The sequence below is a fragment of the Anolis sagrei genome, chromosome 8 (assembly GCF_037176765.1).
Source record: "Anolis sagrei isolate rAnoSag1 chromosome 8, rAnoSag1.mat, whole genome shotgun sequence".
NCBI classification, from domain to species: domain Eukaryota; kingdom Metazoa; phylum Chordata; class Lepidosauria; order Squamata; family Dactyloidae; genus Anolis; species Anolis sagrei.
The window spans coordinates 247853-264403 of record NC_090028.1 but is presented as its reverse complement, the minus strand read 5'-3'; the positions used below and the strand labels follow the sequence as shown (position 1 = coordinate 264403).

General features: G+C 48.7%; 1 protein-coding gene across 2 annotated transcripts in view; it reads left to right on the top strand.

The window, feature by feature from the left end:
• The window catches only part of FHOD1 (formin homology 2 domain containing 1), a 54495-nt gene that overhangs the window by 16099 nt on the left and 21845 nt on the right, over positions 1 to 16551 (top strand). For both annotated transcript variants that reach the window (XM_067470892.1, XM_067470893.1), the window contains exons 2-7: positions 2616 to 2722; positions 3787 to 3851; positions 12792 to 12859; positions 14351 to 14456; positions 14745 to 14839; positions 15074 to 15185. In XM_067470892.1, the coding sequence (XP_067326993.1) occupies positions 2616 to 2722; positions 3787 to 3851; positions 12792 to 12859; positions 14351 to 14456; positions 14745 to 14839; positions 15074 to 15185 (553 nt within the window). The remainder of the gene's footprint in view (positions 1 to 2615; positions 2723 to 3786; positions 3852 to 12791; positions 12860 to 14350; positions 14457 to 14744; positions 14840 to 15073; positions 15186 to 16551) is intronic.

Sequence of the window (16551 nt, the reverse complement as noted above, 5' to 3'; positions counted from 1 at the left end):
CAAATTTGAATACTGGTGGGGTTGGGGGAGGTTGATGTTGTCATTTGGGAGCTGTAGTTGCTGGGATTTATAGTTCACCTACAATCTAGGAGCATTTTGAACTCTACCAAGGATGGAATTGAACTTGGCACACAGACCTTCCATGATCAACAGAAAATACTGGAAGGGTTTGGTGGGCATTTACCTTGAGTTTGGAAGTTGTAGTTCACCGACATCCAGAGAGCACTGTGGACTCAAACAATGATGGATCTGGACCTAACTTGGCACAAATGCTCAATATGCCCAAATGTAAACACTGGATGAGTTTGAGTGAAATAGACCTTACCATCTGGGAGTTATGGTTGCTGGGATGTATAGTTCACCTAGAATCAAAGAGCATCTTGAACCTAACCAACAATAAAATTGGGCCAAACTTCCCACACAGAATCCATTATCAACAGAAAATACTGTGTTTCTGATGGTCTTTGGTGACCCCTCTGACAGTCTCTCGCGACCCCCCCAGGGGTCCCGACCCCCAGGTTGAGAAACACTGCTCTAGAGGCATTCTTTCCTGACATTTCGCCTGCATCTATGGCAAGCATCCTCAGAGGTAGTGAGGTCTGTGGAGAGACCTCAAATTCTGGGAAACTTAGTTTGACACCCAACTGGCACTAAAGCTAAAATTTGAACAAAATTCGAGAACATGGGAAGGTTGAGACCACTTGGCATGGAATGACCCCTCTGGGCCTCCTCCCAAATGGCACATGCTATCAGTTCAGGCTGGACCTGATCACAAATAGAGATATTCCCATTTTCTATGGTCTGTTTCCCCAGGCGATTGCAGCTTGTTCTGTTCAGATCATTACTTTGAACAGTTCTTGTTCTTTGGTATTAATCTTGTGACTCCCTCGCACTCCCATTAATGTACATTCTACATTATAAATAGTTTTAAATACTTTTAAAAATACTTTTTCTAATTTTTTTCTATATTTTTTTCATTTTTTTTACTTTTGAACATTCCCACACAGTTTAGCAACTCTGTGTTTGTTTGTTTGTTTGTTTTGGGCTATAGGGCCATGTTCTAGAGGCATTCTCTCCTGACGTTTCACCTGCATCTATGGCAAGAGGTTGTGAGGTCTGCTGGAACTAGGAAAATGGGTTTATATATCTGTGGATCACTGGCATTTCTGACATTTCCTTTTTATGGTGCCGTAAAAATACCTCCCCGCTTAAGCGGTGCCTAATGTCTCTACTCACAGGTCATAGCTGTTTTCGAACTGCTTAGGTGGATAGTGAGCTGGGCTGAAGGTTGGGTGCTCACCTCAACCCAGCTTCGAACTGCCAACCTTTCAATTGGTAAGATTTATGGCATCTGGTGATTAGCCAGCTGTGCTAAAGCCCAGCACTCTCTTCTACCTTTGTCTCCCTGGCGTCATAGATCCAGAAAGGAGGAAACCATGAAAATGAACAAAATTTGGCTATCAGTATTTTGAAGAAAAAAAAACACTCTAAAATTACAACAGCAAAACAACAGAGAGGAAACAATCAGGGACAGCTAATCCCGTCTCAACAAAAGATTGCCCCAGGCACTAACAAGCCACACCAAACAACTGCCAGGCCATCAAATGCTAATCAAGGTGGTCAGTTGAAACATTCCCCCCTAGCTCCAACAGACAAGAGTCCTTTGTCCCACCCTGGTCATTATTCCACAGAGATATCAACCCCTTTTCCTAGTTCCAAGAGACCTCACTACCTCTGAGGATGCTTGCCATAGATGCAGGCGAAATGTCAGGAGAGTATGCCTCTAGAACATGGACATATAGCCGGGAAAAACCTACAACAACCCTGTCATAGATCCGTTTCCAGTTCTTCTTCAATGGAAATGAATTTTTCACAGCAGATTATTTACACTACATTTTATTATTATATTATTTACACAGCAGATTATTTACACTACGCGGACATTAAGATCGTCCGGGGAGTTCCTGCTCTCGGTTCCGCCTGCGTCACAGGCACGGTTGGCGGGAACGAGAGACAGGGCCTTGTCGGTGGTGGCCCCTCGGCTATGGAATGCCCTACCCATTGACATCAGACAGGCCCCTTCGCTGTTGGCGTTTCGGAAGAAGCTTAAAACCTGGCTCTTTGAGCAAGCGTTTGGTTATCAGCGCAATTGAACATAGGATGACGGTAAACTGAACATAGGAATGGCACAAGGATTATGAGACTGGATCTTGTTTGTGATCGAGGCATTATGTATGATTGTTGTGTATTTGCTACTGTGTATGATGTGTTTTAATTGTTATTGTTGTGTTAATTTACATTGTGTAAACCGCATTGAGTCGCCTAATTAGGTTGAGAAACGCGGTATAGAAATAAAGCAAATAAATAAATAAATAAATAAATAAATACACTAAAACTTTTCTTAAATTATTTATTATCAATATCTGCAAAGAAGGTTCAACAATTTTCATTCCGATTGTTGGTAGGTTCCTGTTTTTATCATGTTGTCATGATGCTGCTGCCTCTCGTTGTGTGTTTACATCTGATATGTTTTCCATCGATAACTCTTGGGGTCAAAATCCCTTAGTCTCACTGCGTAGTGACGGGCGCTTTGCTCTTCTTCTCGTGTTTTGCAGCTGGAGGATTGCGCCTTGCAAGTCCTGCCCTCCGGCCACTATCTGGACCTGGAGCAATCCCTCCTGGAGCAGAAGGACGAGCTGGAGGGGTTCTTCGAGGACATCAGGTGAGGAGGGAAATGGAGAACCCAAAACACGGTTGATAAGACAGGCCGTCCCCGAGTGACAAACTCCTGACTTACAAATGACTCCTAGTTACAAAAGGGTCTGAGACAACAGGAAGTGAGAGGCATCTCCTCATTGGAAGGAGGAAGGGAAAAGAAGTCATAAAATCTTAAGAGTCCCCCAAAGGTCATCCAGTCTGACCTCTTTCTTTCTGCCAGGCAGGGAAAGCACCATCAAAGCACCCCTGGCAGATGGCCAGCCAGCCTCTGCTTAATCATACTTGTCATTATATAATCATAGAGCTGGAAAGGAACCCCAAAGGTCATCCAATCCAATCCCCTTCTTTCTTTCTTTTTATTATGTAATTTTGATGATGTTGCTTGTTCCTTATGTTTTATTTTGATATAATATGTTGTCCAGGCTTGGCCCCATGTAAGCCACTCCGAGTCCCCATTGGGGAGATGGTGGTGCGGTATAAATAAATATTATTATTATTATTATCGTTATTATTATTATTATTATTATTATTATTATTATTATGACAAAACACAATCAAAGCCCTCCTGACAGATGGCTATCCAGCCCCTGTTTGATAATAATGATGATAATGATGATGATAGAATCCTAAAGTTAGAAGAGACTGCACGAGTTATCCCGTCCAACCCCCTTCTGCCATCATGCAGGCAGTGAGTTCCCCAGTTGATCAGCCCTTCTTACAATCCATACATTCTTCCTGATGTTCAGGTGGGATCTCCTTCCTTGTCACTTGAACCCATGGCTCCATTGAGTCCTAGTCTCCAGGGCAGCAGAAAGGAAGCCTTCTCCCTCTCCATTTCGACATCCTTTTGCACATGGCTCTCACTATGTCTTCTCTTTGGAGGCTAAACCAACCCAGCTCTTTCAGCCGCTCCTCTTCATTGGGATCCTTCATGGTCTCCAGGCCTTTGATCCTTGTGCACAGAGATGTGTTGGGGGTCTCCTGGGCTTCCTGGGGGGGATGGGACGGGGCTTCCAGGGAAGGTGGTGGAGGATGTGCTGATGCGCTGATGCGCTCCTCTCGTTGCAGCAAAGGCCGGCGGCCCATCCTGCTCCTGCGAACACAGCTCTCCGTCCGCGTCCAAGCCATCCTGGGTGAGTCCTGATCAAGTCCAGTCCAATTCATTGTGCTGCATTTAATTGTCCACTGCCTTGCTTGCTTGACCTCTGGCCCTGGAGAGTCAGGTTTGTGGCCTTGGTCGATGAGCCACTCCTTGTGGTTGTGGCCAGTGGCTTCTCCGCCGGGGCCCGGCTGCTCTCCTGTCTTGCTTTCATGAATTGGCTTGTCTCATGCCTGGTAGCCGTTGGCTTGTGTAAGATGCGTTGTGGTCAGCCACCTTGGGCTTTGCACTGGGACAGAGGTGAGATGTGGAAAGAAAGAAGGAAGCAAGGGCTCGCGCTTGCAAAGCCAATACGGATGCCTTTCCAGAGACGCTGAAGCGTATTCCCACGTGGTTCTTGCGCTGCCCTTCCTCCCTTGCTTTTGTCCACGATACAGGAGAGAACAGCTCCCTCTCACAAGTGGAAATTGCAGCTCAGGGATGCTGAGCAAAGGCATAGTGTTTGTCATACTTCACAGCAAAGCCTAACTTCCAACACCGACCCTATTTACTCAAATCTCATGCTCCCATTTTGAGGGTAAATGACCTCACCAAAATTAGGGTGTGCATTGCATTCACATTGCGTGGTCATCGTACTGCGGAGCCAAAGCCAAAGAGGAAGCTGCTTCAGGAGCTCCTCTTTGAAGGGACATCATCTCTCCTTTAATAGCAATGTCTCTGTGCTATGCAATGCTGGGATTTGTAGTTTGGTGAGGCTTCAGCCTCTAGCAGAGGAGGCTCAAGGCCTTGGAAAACTGTGATCCCTGACCTGTGATCCCAACCCTGACCCTATCATTATGATTGTTATTATGTCTGCTTTTCCTCTCCGTATGGAGACTTAAAGTGGCTAAACCTGGCCATGGCCATGACCCCTGAACCTGATCCTTAAACCCAACCCTGATCCTAACCCTAAACCTGACCCAGTCCAGACCCTGACCCTATTATGATTGTTATTATGTTTATTTACATCCCGCTAAACCTGGCCATGGCCATGACCCCTGGCCCTGAATGGAGACCCTAAACCAGTGACGGGAAACCTTTTGAGCTTGGTGTGTCAAAATTCGCTAAAAAATGAGCATAATTCAGGTGGGGTGCCACTTCGAGAAGAAAAAAAGACCGCTTGGAGGAGCGAGCAAGCAAGCAACCCATGGCCGGGGGTGGGGGGGGGTGGGGGGTGGGGTGGGTGGGGGGGAGCCCTTTGGGATTTGGCGCTATACACAAATCCCGACGCAGCCCTATACTTCTCTGTATGCAGCCGCATGTGGCTGTGTGTCATTGAAAATGGCTATGCGTGTCAGTGCTGACACGCGTGTCCTAGGTTCGCCATCATGGCCCTAAACAGAGATAGCAGAGGAGGCTCAAAACATTGGAAAACTACATTCCCCATGATTCCATACCACGGGCAGTTAAAGTGGATTCGTTCTGCAACATAGGCGCACTTCCTTTCCATTGCTGGAAGTTTTGGTGTTCAAACACCTTTGTTTTTAGAGGAGTTCCCAGCAGGCAGGAGGCAACTGTCATGGTCAAGTGACAAAGAGAGAGGACACTTCTCACCGTGATGCACAACACTTTATTTATTATTTATTTATTTAGCAGTTTTGTTTCCCGGTCTTCTCACCTCCGTTCGAGGGACTCAGGCTGGTTTCCAACATCAATATTACAGACAGGCATTAAAAACATCAAATTCTAAATCACACTAAAACATTAAGACGTTAAAATAGCAAAATACAGTCATATAAATTACAACGGTCAGTCATCATAAAAAAAAATCATTGATTCGTCATCATCCACCCATATCACGGGATCGTGGCTCATTCGTCGAATGCCAATTTCCAGAGCCAAGTTTTCACCTGTCTTCTGAACGTCAAGATAGAAGGGGCAGTTCTGATCTCCAGTGGAAGGGAGTTCCAGCGCCGAGGGGCCACCACCGAGAAGGCCCTGTCCCTCGTCCCCACCAGACGCGCTTGTGAGGCTTATTTGGTTTCAGGCTTTGGAAAATTGAGGTGCGCATTAGATTTGATGGTGCATTAGGCTCAAGTAAATAAATATGGTATTTATTTATTTACCCCTATCCCTGCAGGAGAGCTCCCTTTGCTCCTCAGCTGGGGGAAGGGGCATGGCCTGCCAGCCACCTCCTTCCTTCCTTCCTTCCTTCCTTCCTTCCTTCCTTCCTTCCTTCCTCCCTCCCTCCCTCCCTCCCTCTGTGCCTTTTTGGCTGGTTCCTCCGTGAACTGGCAAGGGCTTCTGCTGCTCCTGTGGTTGCCTCACTCCCGGCTTCCTTCTGACTCAGTGCTGGGCCTCCCCAGCCTTGTCTGCCTTGACGGCATTTCCGGAGCCCTGAGGGCAGATGCTTTTGCAAGACTCTTGCAAGAGGACGACAAGGCAGACCAGGTGCTGCTGCTGCTTCTGCGCCCAGGTTGTGGCCCAGAGGTAGAAGATTGGCAGCCAGATTACTAACAGGAGTGGGGTACAGGGAGCGTACTACTCCTCTGTTGCGCCAGCTCCACTGGCTGCCAATCGGCTTCTGAGCACAATTCAAAGTGCTGGTGTTGACCTATAAAGCCCTAAACAACTCCAGCCCAGTTTACTTGTCCGAACAGATTCTCCCCTACGAACCATCAAGGTTGTTAAGATCTTCTGGAGGGGCCCTGCTCCCCACCACTTTTGCAATCGCGTCTGGTGGGGACGAGAGACAGGACCACCTTGGTGGTGGCCACTCGGCTGTGGAACTCTCTCCCGATTGATCTCTCCCGATTGTCCCCTCTGTCCTGACTTTCAGAAAGATGGTAAAATCTTGGCTCTGTTGACCACAAGGTGGATGGTGGTGAATTTGTGATTTACCTTGATGTCTTGTCGAAGGCTTTCATGGCCGGGATCACTGGGTTGTAGGTGACGTTTCGCCTGCATCTATGGCAAGCATCCTCAGAGGTAGCGAGATCTGTTGGAACTAGGAAAATGGGTTTATATATCCATGGAATGACCAGGGTGGGACAAAGGACTCTTGTCTGCTGGAGCTAGGTGGGAATGAACCCAAGGCACTTCCAAGCCATTGAATGCTAATCAAGGTGATCAGCTGAAACATTCACAGCCAGCCCCAACAGACAAGAGTTCTTTGTCCCACCCTGCTCCTCATTCCACAGATATATAAACCCATTTTTCCTACTTCCAACAGACCTCACTACCTCTGAGGATGCTTGCCATAGATGCAGGCAAAACGTCAGGAGAAAAATTGCCTCCAGAACATGGCCATATAGCCCGGAAAAACCTACAACAACCCAATTGGCTTTATGTTATTCTTGATCTGTATTTTAATGTGTTTTAATGTATTAATGTACTATGACGTTATTATGCTTTAGTTTATTTGTATGTTGATTCTCTGTTGTTAGCCGGTCTGAGTCCCTCCTCGGAGGTCGAGAAGACCGGGTTATAAAAGCTCTAAATAAATAAAATAAATACTAAATAGAAGAGAGCCCTATGCACTTGGCAGTGTGCAGTTGGGCAAGGGCGAAGGAGTGCAAAGGGGCGCATGGCTTCCTTCCAGGCATCTGGGGGCTTCTCCGGTCCATTCATAATGCTGTGCAGACACTGAACTTTCAGGAGGAGGCACAGAAGGTTGCCATTGGGCTCACGTTATTATTTGAAACACCACAAAATGAGTCCACAGCGGACACTCTGCTGGCTGTTGAATTGGATCACACGTCGGACACTTCCCAAGTGCCTAGGACTGTGTGATGTATCGGCAAATAATCCGTGCAGATCCCAGTAAGTGGCCTTCTGCAGCTGGCAGATAGTAATTTTGTCAGCGCTGATTGTGTTTAAGTGAAGGCCAAGGTCTTTAGGCACTGCACCCAGTGTGCCGATCACCACTGGGTCCCCCTTGACTGGCTTGTGCCACATTCTTTGCAGTTCAATCTTGAAATCCTCATATCGTGTCAGCTTTTCCAGTTGTTTCTCTGCAATCCTGCTGTTTGTGGCACAAGTCCTAATGGATAATCTGAGCAACGGTGTTGTGCCTCTGCTTGTAGTCTGTCTGCACAATATCCTTGCAGCAGCTGAGGATGGGATCCATTGTTTCATCTGCTTCCTTGCAGAGTTGCTGATGTTGTTGTTGTTGTTGTTGTTGTTGTTGTTATTATTATTATTACCCCACTTTATCTCTCCCAAAGGAGGCTCAAAGCAGCTATCTATCTATCTATCTATCTATTATTATTATTATTATTATTATTATTATTATTATTATTATTTATACCCTGCTTATTTCTCCCGAAGGAGGCTCAAAGCGCTTAACATAAAAGCATCAGCATACAATTTAATGTACACAAATAGGCAAACATTAAAAATAATTCCGTCTAAAGAGTGTGATTCCCCCCCCCCCCCTGGCCCCTCCTTGAGACAAAAATGCTTGTTACGCAACCTTTGCCTGGCCCACATTTCCTTGCAAGCCTCCCAGCGCTGGCTTTCCCTGGATGAAGAGGGCAATTGTTCTGGCTCTGCGGGAAGAGGAGGCACTTGGGTGCGTCCGTCCGGGGAGCCACTGCCCGCCTGCCCGCCTGCCTTGATGTGCCCAAATGACCGCCTTGCGCTCCCTTGCAGAGAGGGGAAGGGGGCCACAGACAGACCCTTCCCTTTCAGCCCAACTCTAATGGGAAAGTCCCTATGGGGGTCCACCCAAGCTGAGAGAGAGGCTTCCAAAAGAATTGGTCATGGTCAGCACAACTGAAAAACAAGACCTGCCCAAAGGTCAAGTTCTCTTTTCCAAGCCTTGCAGACAGAGGCTTTGCAAATGTACACAATAATCACCCCCCTTTTTGGAAAAGTCTGCACCGGAGTGCCGGTATTCCCTGAAGCTGTATTATTCCCAAGCCTTAGAGGGAAACGGAAACGCCTGCCAGGGTCAGAATTCATGAGTGCAGAGAACGGGTTGATGCAACCGGAGGAGCATCGCAAGGCTCTGACAGATTCTAGTCCAGAGCACCAACACCTTGAATCCTGCAATGAGGTCAAGAAGCAGGGGGGGCTGTTTGCTGTGGGGAGGGGGGCAGGGAGAGGAAGAGGCTCTACCTGCATTGCAAGAATCCCTCCTTTGCATTGTGGGAACCCCTCTACTGCATTGCGGGAACCCCTTCATTGCATTGCGGGAACCCCTCCACTGCATCGCGAGAACCCTTCCACTGCATTATAGGAACCCCTCCATTGCATTGCAGGAATCCCTCCACTGCATTACAAAAATTCCTTCACTGCATTGCAGGAACCCCTTCGCTGCATTATGGGAACCCCTCCATTGCATTGCAGGAATCCCTCCACTGCATTACAAAAATTCCTTCACTGCATTGCAGGAACCCCTTCGCTGCATTATAGGAACCCCTCCATTGCATTGCAGGAATCCCTCCACTGCATTACAAAAATTCCTTCACTGCATTGCAGGAACCCCTTCGCTGCATTATAGGAACCCCTCCATTGCATTGCAGGAATCCCTCCACTGCATTACAAAAATTCCTTCACTGCATTGCAGGAACCCCTTCGCTGCATTATGGGAACCCCTCCATTGCATTGCAGGAATCCCTCCACTGCATTGCAGGGACTCCTCCACTGCATTGCGGGAACCCCTCAACTGCAAGAACTCCTCCACTTCATTGCGGAAACCCCTCCACTACATTATAGGAACCCCTCCATTGCATTGCAAGAACCCCTCCGCTGCATTGCAGGAATCTCTCCACTGCATTGCAAGAATCCCTCCGCTGCATTGCGGAAACCCCTCCACTGCATTATAGGAACCCCTCCGCTGCATTGCGGGAACCCTTCCACTGCCAGAACTCCTCCACTGCATTGCGGAACCCCCTCCACTGCATTATAGGAACCCCTCCATTGCATTGTGGGAATCCCTCCATTGCATCACGGGAACCCCTCCACTGCATTGCAAGAACTTCTCCACTGCATCACGGGAATCCTTCCACTGCATTGCAAGAACCCCTCCACTGCATTGTAGGAACCCCTCAATTGCATTGTAAGAACCCCTCTACTGCATTGCAGAAATCCCTTTGCTCTGCCAGTCTGTGCAAAGGCAACCTTCCTGTCTAAGAAGGTTACCGGGAAAGCACGTGCAGTGACCCATTCTGGGAGTGGGGCAGAAGGGGAGCAGGCCTTTTAGTAGTATTTGACTAGTTTTAATTTTTGTTTCGGTCCACATAGTTGAATAAATTTTCCCCCATGCATTATTTTACATGCAGGTCCATGTTGTCCCAACACACATGTGCACCTTTCCCACTAAGATCCTGTGGAATCAGAATAGTTGATGAGCCCGTCTGCATTCTCACCACTAGCAGTGCCAGCAAAAACCTGGTTGTCAAAACCTTGCCTTCCAAAATGCCCCCAACCCAAAATATTCCCTTTGGTTCAGGGGAATCTTTTGGGTCGGGGGCACAATCCCCTCCCTGCTGCCCCTTGAGTTCCAGGGTCATTTCAGGACTCTGCTCTTGGAAAACAACAACCAGGAAGGACGGGGATGAGAAAGGAGCTGCGACATGTTTTGAGGGCAGGGGGTTAATTTAAGCCTTGGGATGGCATGGCTGGGAATGTCCGGCTGCTGCTTAAAAATAGGACACGTTGGAGAAGCGGGCAGCGGAGGAAGGCCAAGCCAAGAAGGCTGCGCTCCTCCCGTCCCCGGGGCCGATCCCTCTTCCAGAACACAACAACTTCATTCTTGTTGTTCTGCATTGAAATTAAAGGCCACTCCCAACCACATTATAGATCTGCACACATTACAAAAAGTATGCTTGCTCCATCCATGTTCAACATCTACACAAATGACCAGCCACTGCCAGAAGGGACAGAAAGCTTCATCTATGCTGATGATCGTGCCATCACCGCTCAAGCAGAGAGCTTTGAGATGGTAGAACAGAAGCTCTCCGAAGCTCTAGGTGCTCTTACTGCCTATTACAGGGAAAACCAGCTGATCCCTAATCCATCTAAAACACAGACATGTGCCTTTCACCTCAAGAACAGAGAAGCATCCCAAGCTCTGAGGATTATTACCTGGGAAGGAAGGAATCCCACTGGAGCATTGCAGCGCACCCAAATCCCTGGGAGTCACTCTAGACCGTGCTCTTACCTACAAGAAGCACTGCCTGAACATCAAGCAAAAAGTGGGTGCTAGAAACATCATCATACGAAAGCTGCCTGGCACAACCTGGGGATCACAACCAGACACAGTGAAGACATCTGCCCTTGCGCTGTGCTACTCTGCTGCTGAGTACGCATGCCCAGTGTGGAACACATCTCACCACGCTCAAACAGTGGATGTGGCTCTTAATGGGACATGCCACATTATCACGGGGTGTCTGCGCCCTACACCACTGGAGAAATTACACTGCTTAGCCGGTATTGCACCACCTGACATCTGCCGGGAAGTGGCAGCCAATAGTGAAAGGACCAAGGCAGAGACATCTCCAGCTCATCCCCTGTTTGGGTATCAGCCAGCACGTCAACGACTTAAATCAAGAAATAGTTTCATAAGATCTACAGAGACACTCGCTGGAACATCTCAGCAAGTGAGAGTCCAAAAGTGGCAGGCTCAAACCTAGAACTGATACCCAATGAGAGACTCCCCCCTGGGCACACAGAGGACTGGGCGACTTGGAAGGCGCTGAACAGACTGCACTCTGGCACCACGAGATGCAGAGCCAACCTCAAGAAATGGGGCCACAAAGTGGAATCCACGGCATGCGAGTGTGGAGAAGAGCCAACCACTGACCACCTGCTGCAATGCAACCTGAGCCCTGCCACATGATGCACAAGGGAGGACCTCCTTGCAGCAACACCAGAGGCACTCCAAGGGTCCAGAGACTGGTCAAAGGACATTCAATCAACTACCAAACTCACACATTTTGTATTTTCTCTGTTTGTTTGCTTTGTTCTGTTAGAAATGTAATATGACACGAGAAATAAATAAATAAATTACAAAAGCAACACATGCAGGCCTGGGCCAACTTGGGCCCTCCAGGTGTTTTGGACTCCAACTCCCACCATTCCTAACAGCCGGTAGGCTGTTAGGAATGGTGGGAGTTGGAGTCCAAAACACCTGGAGGGCCCAAGTTGGCCCAGGCCTGTTGTAATCACCATTGCACAACCCTGAAATGCCACATCAGTATGAAATTGCACGTGTGAAGAATGGGGGCAGGATCCCTCCCCTGTCACGTGGTCTGAGGGTTGGGATCCCATGATCCCGCTCCAGGATCAAGCCGTGTGCGTGTTTGTTTGTTGTTCGGAGTGCTTCTCTGTGCAGGAAACAACCCTTTGGAGATATTTATGCCGCGATGCAGGAAACAGGAAGGCGGGCCGGAAACAGGCTGCAGCTTGGAAACGAACCAGCGAAGTTTGGTTGGGGGGGGGGGGGGTTCATGGCAGAACTGGGATGTGCGAGAAGACCCTCTTCTCATAAATATAATTAAAATGACAGTAACAGAGCAATAATAATAATAAATCCTAGATAGAAAAGGTCTTATTGCTCACTAGCTTACTCAGTCTCATCTTCTAAAAAAGGGTAAAAAGGTCCATGCAGCTACTTTTTGCCCAGAAAGAGGCAAAATGTGTCCTCACTGTAAGGAGGAAAAGGCAGAAGAGACAATGGCGGAGACTACACAGTGAGCTCAGGGCAAGGAAACGTAAAAGAGGAAGTTCCCTTACAGATTTCCATTGCTACATCTTCAAAGTGGGGGGGGGGGGGTCCCTAGGATTTCTTGTGTATGTCTGCTGACCATGTTGTTGTTGTTGTTGTTGTTGTTGTTGTTGTTGTTTTTGCTCAACTCTATTTTTACCCTTAATGTGTTCTTAGTTTGTTTAAATAGCATTTGTGTGGCTTTTTGCATGGCGGGTGAAGCCCCCAGCCCCCCCCCCCCTTGGTGACCCCCCCTCTTCCTGCCCCCCTTTTCTCTTTCAGACAAGCTCTACACGGCCAAAGGGCCGGAGCTGAGGCGCTCCCTCTTCTCCTTGAAGCAGCTCTTCCAGGTGAGTAGGCCTCTGAAACAAGAGCCACCTGGGCAGACCCAATGCAGACCCCCACTTGTTCCCCATTGGGCCCTTTCGACCTCTGAGACCTTAGAAGAGGGGCTGCAACTGCCCTGTCCCCCTTCCCTTCCCTTGTGGGATTCTGGTCTTGCTGCGGCCATCGGGGAGACAGGCAGTGCTGGTCATCTGCGCCCAGTGGCTCTCAATGGCCGACCAACTGGTCAAGAGGCCAGCACATCCTCCTTGGTGCCGGTGCCACTGTAGGGCAAGGGAAGGAGTGAGACCCTCCCCAAAAGTGAAGTGACCCTAACCTATGACCCCTGGACAGGATCCCTCAACCTGACCCCTAACCATGGTCATTATTCCTGATCCCTGGCCCTGATACTGAACCTGACCCCCAACCATGGCCTTGATCCCTGACCATGATCCTGACCATAGACATGATTCCTGACCTGTGACCACAAACCATGGCCACAATCCCTGACCATGATCCTGACAATAGACATGATTCTTGACCTGTGACCCCAACCCTGATCCTGACCCTAAACCTGACCTCTGATCCCAACCCTGACCCTATCATTATGATTAAGATTATGTTTATTTATATCCGGCTTTTTCTCTCCATATGAAGACTCAAAGTGGCTAGACTTGGCTGTGACCCCTGAACCTGATCCTTGAACCCAACCTTGATCCTAATCCTGACCCTATTATGATGATTATTATGTTTATTTACATCCCGCTAAACCTGGCCATGGCCATGACCCCTGGCCCTGAATGGGGACCCGAAACAGAAATCGCTATACGGAGGCCCTCATCCTGAGTATGGCCATGATCCCTGAACCCGACCCTGATCCCAACACTGAACCTGACCATGGCCATGACCCCAGCCCCAAACCTGACCCCTGATCCTAAACTTGATCCTGTCCCCTGACTCTAACTCGTGACCCCTGGACATGATCCCTCAACCTGACCCCTAACCATGGTCATTATTCCTGACCCCTGGCCCTGATACTGAACCTGACCCCCCACCATGGCCATGATCCCTGACCATGATTCTGACCCTAAAGCTGACCATAGCCATGATCCCTGACCTGTGACCCCAACCCTGATCTTGACCCTAAGCCTGACCTCTGATCCCAACCCTGACCCTATCATTATGATTGTTATTATGTTTATTTATATCCTGCTTTTTCTTTCCATGGCTAAACTTGGCCGTGACCCCTGAACCTGATCCTTGAACCCGACCCTGATCCTAATCCTGACCCTATGATGATGATTATTATGTTTATTTACCTCACGCTAAACCTGGCCATGGCCATGACCCCTGGCCCTGAACAGAGATCGCTATACGGAGACCCTCATCCTGAGTGTGGCCATGATCCCTGAACCTGACACCTGACCCGGATCCCCACGCTGAACCTGACCATGGCCATGACCCCAGCCCTAAACCTGACCCTGTCCCCTGACCCCGACCCTGACCTTCTGCCGCAGGAGGACAAGGACCTGGTGCCGGAGTTTGTGAGTCTGGGGGGGCTGACCTGCCTCATCACGGTGGGAGCTGAGGCCGACCAGAATTACCAGAACTACATCCTCCGAGGTGAGACGCCTGCATCTGGGGGGGGGGGGTAGGGGTCTCTTATTGAGGGGTTGCCCCAGTTAAACCCACAAAGAGGTTTGAGGGGGAGGGGGAAGGGTCTCCCCGCTTTGCCTTTGCAATGCCAAGAGGATCGAGTCATGCTGCTTCCCCAAAGCCAGCAATCCAGGGGAGGGGGAAACCCTTCCGAAGACACACAGTCAGGAGGAGGAGAAGGGTGTTGTTTCAGGGGGTTTCCTGCAAAAGTGGGGTGCCCCCTCCCTCCCCCTCACAGGACCGCTCTCCTTCCAGCGCTCAGCCAGATCATGCTGTTTGTGGACGGGATGATGGGAGTGATCGGCCACAACGCCACGGTGCAATGGCTCTACACGCTCTGTGGAAGCATGGTGAGTCCTCTTTCTTGCCTTGAGGTCCAATAGGATGGTGGCTTTTTCCTATTGGGTTGGTCCCTTTTTGGACAAGGTGGGCCTTCGTTGGCTTGGTGCACAACCCCAGGAAGAGGGCGGGACTTGTGGTGGGCGGGACTTTGTCCCAAGCTCCGCCTCCAAGGGAGGAGTCTGAGTCAAGGGGGGACCCCCCCTAGAGGGTCTGATGACAGCGCCCTTCTTCTCTCCTCCTAGTACCGCCTGGTGGTCAAGACTGCCCTGAAGCTGCTCCTTGTCTTCGTGGAGTACACCGAGTCGAATGCCCGGCTGCTGATCCAGGCCATCGCGGCTGCAGAGCAGGCCAGGGGTGAGTGACCGCTGGGGTAGGCTGTCACAGGGGAAGGTTAGCAGCATTGACCCTGTACGGAAGTGTTTATTATAAAGTGTTTATTATAATGTGTTTATATCTGTATTTGTGTTTTACATTGGTTGCCTATGGCCTAGCTGTGAGGGATAGGTTGCCATGGAGACAAGGCTGAAGAGGAGGTGGGCGGAGCTTAAAGAGAAAAAGGTTTGAAAGTGACAGTTAAGTTTCAGTCAGGAGGAAGAGACCCTGAGAAGAGGAGCAGAGTCAGTTAGGGACTCTGAGAGGGTAGCTCAGTCAGGAGGAAGAGACCCTGAGAAGAGGAGCAGAGTCAGATAGGACTCTGGGAGAATAGCAGAGTCAGATAGGACTCTGGGAGAGTAGCAGAGTCAGGAAGGGACTCTGAGAAGTGAAGCAGTGTAGACTCAGTTAGTTTTTAGTGTGTTCGTGAATATTTCTTCAGCAAGGGAGCTGAAGGGAAAAACTCTGTTAGGTTGCTTGAGTTAAAAGAGCTAACAGAGGGGTTTTAGGATCGCCAGTAGTGGAAGACTGGAGATCAGTGGTTTGATCCAGTATAGGACAAACAGTGAGAATATTCACAACAGGGAACACTGAAATAATAAAGCGCTTCACTAAAAGAAAGAGTTTATAAGTTGTAACATCAATAGCCTGAATGTATCTCAACCAAGCCATATTGTAACCATCAAGCATATGCCAAGCTCAACATCTTTATATTGCAACAATAAGCTTTGTTTAACAATAAACTTGTTCTCTTTGTTATTTTAAATCTGCCTCATCTCCATTGATTTTACGTTCGGTGCAGTCCACTCTACCAAAATCACCTCACAACGCAAATAGGGACAAACAGAGACTTTAATACCAGCGTCTCTATACATATTGGTGGCAGCTTAATTTAGCATTTTAGGAACTACCTTACAATATTTGGTGGTATTAATACTTCTTCGCATATTTTTGGTGGCGCCTGCAGGCTTTGTTTGCATTTCTCTCAGTCTAGCTGACCTTCGTAAACTTTGAGATTCTCCCTTGCTCTGCCAAATCTGCCCTCTCCTATCCTCATTAGAGAGGCCAGGTGTCAGATTCTCTGGAGAGCTACGACTGGGAGGAAATGGGAATGAAAGTTCACCGCTTGGCTCAAACATTCTCACGGGAATTTGGACTTTCACTTTCCAAGGCTGCAGGAGTTAAGGCTGCAGGAGTTTCACTACACAAACCGTCATCTTCTACATTGCCCTCAGAATCAACATCTGGAAATACAATCAGAGAATCAGGTTCAGGTTCACACACAGGCTGAACCCCAACAAGTTCACCAACAGAGATCTGGCTCTAGCAATTCCACGACGTTGCTCCC